General features: G+C 39.5%; 1 protein-coding gene across 4 annotated transcripts in view; it reads left to right on the plus strand.

Moving 5' to 3' along the window:
* Positions 1 to 8,823, plus strand: part of KAT6B (lysine acetyltransferase 6B) — a 216,345-nt gene that overhangs the window by 123,781 nt on the left and 83,741 nt on the right. For all 4 annotated transcript variants that reach the window (XM_019555897.1, XM_019555898.1, XM_019555899.1 and 1 more), the window contains exons 5-6: positions 7,988 to 8,103; positions 8,334 to 8,415. In XM_019555897.1, the coding sequence (XP_019411442.1) occupies positions 7,988 to 8,103; positions 8,334 to 8,415 (198 nt within the window). The remainder of the gene's footprint in view (positions 1 to 7,987; positions 8,104 to 8,333; positions 8,416 to 8,823) is intronic.

The following is an 8,823-nucleotide window of genomic DNA, read 5'->3' on the forward strand; positions in this document are numbered from 1 at the left end:
GTGGTCTGGAACTGAACCCGCAATATCTCCGAGGTATGCCTGTATAATATTTTTCAGGAATTAAATGGGATTGGTTACTAGTTATTACTCCCTTGCTGTTTTGCAAACATAGATTGTATTAATCAGATTGTATTAAATATCAGCTATTCTTCCATTATATAACAACTCTGCGCAGTTCTGTGGAGCATTAGAATTGGAAGCCTTGACTTTCATGGATCAGCTTCCATTTGAATTAACACTGATACTTTCTCTCTGCCTCATTAAGACCAAATTATCTTTAATTAGTTCCTCAGACGTATTAGATATACTGAATGAACTGTTGAGACTGCCAATCAGATTGCTGGATGGCTAAACTTTAGCTACTGATGACTTATTAAAATAAAAATCAATCTCAGAACAGCATATAAACAGGAAAACTTCTAGCTAAGTAGAGGCTTCTCGTAATTAAGCTTGTAATTTGCACATTGCAGTGTGCATTTAAGCAGGTTTCACTGTGGAGCCAGTGTAACAGAAACTGTAGGGTTAGGAATAATCTAGTTTTCTGTTGAGCAAGTCTGTTAAAATGATTACATTTAAATTGCAATGCCCGCCATAAATGCACGTTTTTCAATGTTCTCTCTGGTCTTTGTTTCCATCACAAGTGGCTTTTAATGTGTCTAACTTTAGCAAGGTCTGTGAGAAGTTTTGTATTTATCTTCAAAAATAGTACTGTCCTTCTGACACTATAGAAATAATAAGTTTAGGATACTGGAATGAGCATCAACTAGGGATGTAAATATTATTTAAAATAATATTCTTTTAGCCTTTTCTAATTACAGGCAGTCCTCGGACTTACAACACAATTGGTTCCTGAAAACTGTGTCTTAAATTGAAATGTTGTAACTTGGAACCGATTTTCCCATAGGAAACAATGTTATAAATGGGGGACTGGTTCCTGAACCAAGGCCCAATACCCTATTCTCACCAAAAATAACCCAGAATTTGTACTCAATCAATTATAGATGAGTAATATAGCTACATTAATGTATTTATATTGTAAATAGCAATCATATTGATTTGGAAAGACTTCTTCGAGGTGACTTCAGTGGACTTTTTGAAAGGCTCTTGGTTGGACTTTTTGAAGGGTTCTTGGCTGGAGTCGTCTCAGGAGTCTTGACTGCAGGTTTTTCTGGAGTCTTGTCTGCTTTCTTAAAGAAAGGGTCCAAAGAAGTTTGAACAGATGTTGTCCAGGGAGATGGGTGATGCAGCAAACTTGCTCACTGGTGTAGCGTTGCATTGGACCAAGCATTGTAAAGTTGAAACTGACATCAGAAAGTTGAAACAGGGTGTCAATTTATACATGTTGTAAGTGTGAAATGTTGTAACTCAAAACATTGTGAGTGGAGGACTGCCTGTATATTGGTTAAACGATTAACTGATAACAAAGCAGCTCAGGCACAGCTGTCGCTGGGAGCTGTTTCAGCTCCTGGAGCCCTTTGAATGGTGGGGGTGGGCAGGAGGGAAGCCCAGCCAGACAACACATTCCACGCATGGGAAGCCCTGTGCTGGGAGGGAGGGAGCGCCTGTGAACCAGTAGCTAATTGTTTAATTGATGAGCCATTAGGCTGCTCCTGTTTTCCTCCTAGGCTATGGGTACCAGTCTCCCTCACCCCTTGCACTTGCTCCTTCTCCTGACTTCTCCCTTCTGCCTGCCCTCTGCCTTCTGATTCCTGCTGTGGCATCATGTGGCTTCCCTTTCCTGCCAGACTATGCTGGCCCAGAGCTAAAGGATAACCAGTAAACTAACTAGTTATCCCTGCGCTTATCAGTTAAATGCAGTTAAGATTAATCGTTTAACCTTTCACATCCCTAGCAGCAACCCTTTGAGCTATGTAAACTGCTCTGTAGTAGTGAAGTGGAGGGTGACAGGGAGGTGGAAGAGACTTCCAGGTCAAGGCCTGTGTGAGATGCAGAAGGCACATCAAAGATGGGCAGGATTTGTGAGGTGCATTGGAAGCTCATCAGAACTGGGTGGCAATAGCCATGTTCTGTCTCAATTCTTAATCAATGGGCCTCACAAGACTGAGTGAAAATGGTATCTTATACCAGCTCACTTTTTCAAACTGGTCAGCTCAAGACAGTAAAAGGTCAGAGGGAGGTTGAGTTACTAGGTGGAAAAAGTATAGCTAGTTGAAGGTGGTGGAGGAGAGTTGGATATTAGAAAGTATGTGTAAATGTACATTAGTGTCGCAGAGCATTTAGGTGCCCTGCTCCTTATAGTAGAAAAACTGCTAGGGAGAGAGCCTAGCAGTGAGTGGGGAGTCCCAGCTGCAGGTTGCCAGGGCAACCGGTGGGAGTCAGCTGACCGAAGGGGCCAGGGCCTGGCTCCTATATAACTCCCAGGCTGGGGCCAGGCGGGCAGTTCTCTGCTGGCAGCCAAAGGGGAAGGGGCTCTGCCAGACTGTGCAAAGAGGAGAAGTCAGACTGCAGGTATAGCTCTGAGACTGGGAGAAGGATAGAGCACCCCGATGTGGCGGGACTAATGTGATAGCCGAGTGGCTTGAATTTATGTTGTAGCCTAGGGGCTTGAGCTTTTTGTTTACTGTTTACAACCGGTGGTTTGGGTGAGGCTATTAGGGGTTGGAGGAGGCTTCATAGGGGACCCATGGTAGCGTGGGGACCCTGGCACCAGAGAGGGCACAGCATTTTGGGGTGCACAGATCCCAGCCCCAGAGAAGGGGTGGAGAGTCAGAGGCCAGGTAAGGCCAAGGCCGTCTGAGCCCTGTGAGGGTTCAAGACCCTGAGGAGGAGAGTTGGGGCCAGGCACAGCTACAGTCACCTGAGCCCACCTGAGTGCGAGGAGCCCCAGGGCAAAGTGGGCGGCATGAGAAGCCCCAGAGAAGGGGTCAGCACGAGAAGCCCCAGGCAAAGGGGACAGCAATTGACGAGCACCAGGGGGTGCAGTGAGAGAGCCAAGGGCTGCGGCTAAGACCGAAGAACGTCCGGTACATCAGCGAGGCTTGGAGCGTGGTAAAGGGGCGGTTGGAGCCACGCATAGCCCATGAGGCTGGGGTGCATCGAGACACCTGGTACAGAACGGGGCCAGGGTACAACAGAAAACCATGTCCAACAGAAAACCATGTCAAAGAGGACGAAAGGCAGCCTCCCTTTTATACATATGAGATCAAGACGTGGCAGGTGAGATTTGAGGGTGCTTTGAAGCAAACTTGGCAAGGTAAGGGGACGCTAGGGGGATCACGGCCACCCCTAGGACCCGCGCTGTGACAATTAGGCTGAGAAATCAAAGAATTAGTGTGGAGGAGAGGATGAAGGCAGGGCCAGATCTAGGAGGGGTGCAGTTGGACCCCCCCTCTTGGATTCCTGTTCCACCCAAACTTTAAAACCAACTGCCTGGGAGGGCATTTCTAATCGAGCAGTGGTGAGGGAGTCAGTTGGCTTCATGGCTCATTACCATCTCCTTGATTCCTGCTAATTTCTCTCCACTTCACATCTATCCTTTTTAATGAGCTTCATGTTCCACTATTCAAACTATCTTTTCTTTTGCAATTTTTTCTGTCTGTTAGCTGTTCCTTGTAATGTCTCTTTTCTGTTTCATAGCCTTGCAGACTGTCAGATGTAGAAATGATTGACAGTGAAATATTGGAGGCACTGTCAAGAAGATTAAGAAAACTAGATTTTCTTTTGTGAATCTGAATGAGACATACATTTAACTATAATGACTACAGGACTAATGACATAATATCTTTTTGATTATTTTGACTATTTTTGGCCTAGTTCGTTAGGTGTTGTTTTAAAACTTAATATATTATCTAGCAAATTAGTGTGCATTCTAGTTGTTATCTTTGTTTTTGCTTTAATCTTAAACTGAACACTGTAGTGCTAGTCCTGTAGCATATTAGTAAAATTTCTAGTTTCTCTTTAAACTGAGAAAAATGGGTGGTGTTATATGTGGAGATTTGCCACATCTTCTGCCACTCCCTTTTCAAATCCTACAATTGTCCCTGGGTGATGGTAACTTGGGGTGTGAGAAATGGGCCATATTTGATTCGTATTCAACCCAAATTGGGGACAGTGATTTGATTTGTTGATCTGGATCACTATCCCCAATTCGATTCGGGTGAATCCAAATCTGAAGATTCTAATCAGGAGACCCTTTATTTAATCCCTTCGGCTCAAACGGAGAGATTCAGAATGATTTGGAGATTTGGACATAAACACACCTTTAAATCTTTCTGAATCTCTCCAATTCGATTTGAAGAGTTTAAAGGGTATCCTGATTTGATTCGGATTCAGAGATTTGGGCACTGAATCGGGCCATATCTCCGCTGAATTGAATCGGGTACTGAAGCTTCGCACAGCCCTAATGGTAGTGTAGGAACACTGAAGGGTAATAGAGAAACGAAATAAAGGTGGGAACATTTGAAAATGAATCTGGAGGGGATTAAGTACACAATTTTAAATTGGAAGATTCATAGGAGCTAATAATAAGACGATTTGGAAACTGACTTCCATTATCTGTCCACTTATTGCTCCATGTCATGATGTGTGCATTGCCTAGCACAGTGATTCTTAATCAGGTTACTGTGAGACCCTTTTAATGGTGTTGTGGGGTGCTGCATAATATTAGCACTAATGTGCACTGACCTACATATGAATTGCAAGATATTTCAAATAGGAATTTATAATGTCAAAAAATACTGGCCTGTTGTGGTCTTTCTGAGTTCTTTGCTACAGAAGAATTGCTATATAGCAATTTGTGTAGTCAAGGAATGAGAGAAAGCTAATAGCTGGCATTTTCCAAAGGGTGCCTTGAGTCTAACAAGGGGTGTCTCAAGTGTAATGAGATTGAGAACCATGGGCCTAGCATAATAGAAAATTTCAAAATAGAAGATCAGAAAATATTAGCAACTTGACATTAAAATCTAATTTGGCAGCATATGCAGGATGATAGTTATTGCTGTCATTTACATAATGGTAATTGTTTTCGTGGTTCTTGAGATAAAAGAATTAAATGATTTGTCATATCTAGTTGATATAAACAAGCATTTTCTATCAACCAGATATATCAACTCTCAAAGTCAGAGTTGAGGAAAATACAGCAACTAGGTTAAAAGATTTGTCCTTAATTTGACTATAAAATGTCATATCAGACCCAGAATTCAATGGAACACTAAACCAGGGTGAATAAGAGTAAGGCTTTCGTAAAGTAACTCGCAACCTGTAAATGTTTAAATTCACTGTTAGAATAATTTTAATTAAAAATAAGTAGTAATGTCTGCTGTTGATAGTCCCAAGGAAGTCAGTGAAATGACTGAACTGGGAAAGTTAGTAGCTCAGTACATGGAACCAGAATTTGAAGCGATAAACTTGTTTTTGTACACAGTCAAGGTGGGAGAGATCGAGGTGTACTAGTTCTAAAATATTTATTACTAGAAATAATCAGTTCAGTTAGTTAATTTTAGACAATACTTCCTTTGTTTAACATCAATTTTAAATGTAAAATAAGTTATGAACTCTGTACTTGTATCTGGCATGGTTAACCTGATTTTCTAGTCTTTAATTGGCTGAATTCTAGAAGTTAATTTCAATTTCCATCAACAGTAACTTGAAATTAATCACAAGTGAAAGAGTTAATCATATAGTAAATAAGGAATATAGCATTCACCGTAATAGCAGCACAAAATTAAATTACAAATCAGAATAAATATACGTCAAGCTGCGTAGTTGCTTGAATGTGTTTGTAGTGTATTCTGTTTGTTTAGGGGCAAAAGCTATAGCTAGTTGAAGGTCAGTGTTGTTGTCAGTTGTTTCTGTCCATTGAGAATCAACTTTTCTTTAGGAAGATAACTAAGATAGCAATATAAACTGAGGTTAAGATGCATAATTTAAATCAAGATTCTTTGCTTGTTGAATTAAAAAAAGTTCTTACACAGGGTGAATGGATTATGTTTGGGTATCTGTACTGAAGTATGCTGGTGATTAGTTTTTGATAACATTCTAGCCTGTTAATGTATCTGGTATGATTTGTGGAATATGAGAACGTGTGTGTTGTATTGGTGACTAATATCAAGCCCATCTAGAAGCCCTTTCTTCTGATGAGCAGATTTTTATGAAGCACCTGTTAGGCTTTATTGGAAGGAACAATTTGGCATAGAACTAAAATATTCTTTTAAACAATGGATTTGCCAATGCCAGGAATTTATAAAAATGACTTTGTAATTGCATAATTCATATTTTCATTGTTGCACCTGTTTTTTCAGTTGTTATAGGTTGTTAAACATGGAGTCTACTAATGCTTGTTAATGTAAGTGTGTTATTAAGAACAAACTAATAGCGTTTTTTGCTCTCTAAACTCCAAAATAGTTGACAGCTGGTGGGATTTTCATGCTCATCAGCCCATAGAAATGATTTTACATTTTCACAAAAATTTTAGCTGCGTTTGCCTTGAGATGCAACATAGTCTCCTAGCATATTTTCCCCAGTTGTCTCCAGACACTTTATAATGATTTATTTACCATATTTACCATAATCTAAGATGTCTCTGAATTTGAGATGACCTCTGAACAATTAGATTCTAGACACAGAAAATTTTATAACGTGTTTCCATGGTGAGGAGCTCCTCACCCCCTATTTTATATGTGGGGGTCCTTGTCTTAGATTCAGGTGAACATGGTAAACATCTTTTTAGTTTTAAATGCACGCGCAAGTATCTCTTAAATAATGTGAAATATATTATTAAATGCCTTTCTGCTCTTAATTAAATATAAATTCATAATGAACTTTCTTCTCTAGCACCTAAAAGTATGTCTGGATTTTTTAGCTTCATTATTCGTGGCTTTTAGTTCTAGGGTATCAAGGAATGTTGAAATCATGCCTCAATTAGCCATGACAACGTTAAACTGCTTCTTCGGGATCATTTAAATGATGGCATTTGCTTGGATATATAATAGCATGCATTCTTTTGGAGATATCTGCAATATGGGTTGCCAGGGGAGCTGGGTAGTTTTCATCAAGGCTAAAAACAGAGCTTTATATCAGTTTATATCAGAGCCGACTGTACTGGGCTTTAAGTGGCATAAAAACAGTCTTGTGTAGCATGAATGAAGATTAATTTGAATTAGCCGCGTGTGCGTGTTCGTGTGCATGTGCATGTTGGGGAGAGTGTTATCTTTGTTCTTTACAGGTACTTAGGGCGGAAAAATAGGTTTGTATCTCTGGAGGATCCTAGAATTAAAAAAAGGTTTTATCCAGGGGAAATCCAGTAGTCTTTTTAGCCCCAGCTTTATCCATCAGTATTGAGAGGGGTCCATTTTATAGGAGTTGGGAGTCAAGAGTTACTTCTTTTCATTTTTGAGCCAAAAGTGTGTGTGTGTGCATGATGTATAAATATTTTACATTATTTATTTTCTATCATTACTGCTGTAAAGTGTCTATATTGTAAGGCCATTAAAGTAAGCAATAAAAAGACTAAAATGAAATGAATGTATTTATATAATTCACTATTAGGTTGCCATTGTGAGTGCTTAGACAAATATTGTAACTTCTAAAATTTTTAGTTTTATTAATACTATCATATTAAACTCTTTCACCAGTTATGAAACTCTTTTATCAGTTACTGTGGCTGTAACTCAAGAGAACAAATTCAAGTGTAATACAAGCTGTTTTCCCAGAGTCTGTGGTGGTTTAATATGCTGTGGAAATGGTTTGATTAAGACATCAATTCAGTTTTAGGTGCTATATACTTTTTCACATCCTGCGATTACAGTAAATGCAAACTTGCCGGTTCTTCCTACACTGATACATTTTAAGGATCAATTTCATTTTTTCCAGAGAAGGTTAAAATAAACTGAATAATATAATACAACGTTTTGAAACCAGTTGATACTGGTTGGGTTCTACTTCTGGTAACTGGTGTTCTGCAGTGGCTGCAGCATAGGCACAGGAACTCTGTTAACCCTCAAGACTTGGCAACTGTTTTGTTTTTCAGGGCACCCATCATGTTTGAAATTCTGTCCTGAGTTAACAACAAATGTAAAGGCCTTAAGATGGCAGTGTATTGAATGCAAGACATGCAGTGCATGTAGAATCCAAGGCAAAAATGCAGTAAGTACTTTAATATCCCAACATCCTGAGTTCTGTTCATATTCACCCTGAAAATGTTTGCCTATCGCATTAGCTGTACCATTTGAAACTATTAATACTTTGTTCCGAAGGGTAAAAATATATATAGTTACAGGAAGTGTGCCTTTTTTTTCAAGATAAAATGCAAAATATCAATGTAGTCTCTAGTAAGATTGTATTAAGAGTTTTTTTCATTCTCTCCCTAATTTTAGGATAATATGCTTTTCTGCGACTCTTGTGATAGAGGGTTCCACATGGAGTGCTGTGACCCACCACTTTCCCGAATGCCAAAAGGTGATACTATAACTTCTTTCATGGTATCTTGTTATACTGATGACTTCATTAGAAACAGGCTCTTGATTGTTGTGTTAGTTTCAGCTTTTTAGGTTGGGTCACCTGTATGGTCCCAACCATGTTGAACTCCGAATTTCCTTACTCCCTCCCCCCTCCCAAGATTTATTGTTGACAAATCAATGATGTTCCCACTGGTCAGTCTCTTGCCTCAAGGCAGGCAAAGATAGTCTTGTGATATTTCTCTGGGTTATTACTTTTTTTAAAGTTGTTTGAAAATCATAGGTATTGTACTTCTCCACTTGTGTTGCAGTGGTGTTTGGTTCATTAAAAACTTTCTCCAGAAGTCAGGTTTTTAAGCCATCTTTGTTTCTTAAATGGTGATTTGTTTTGCTATTAATTTACACATCT

The sequence above is a fragment of the Crocodylus porosus genome, unplaced genomic scaffold (genome assembly GCF_001723895.1).
Source record: "Crocodylus porosus isolate Cpor-Errol unplaced genomic scaffold, CroPor_comp1, whole genome shotgun sequence".
NCBI lineage: Eukaryota > Metazoa > Chordata > Crocodylia > Crocodylidae > Crocodylus > Crocodylus porosus.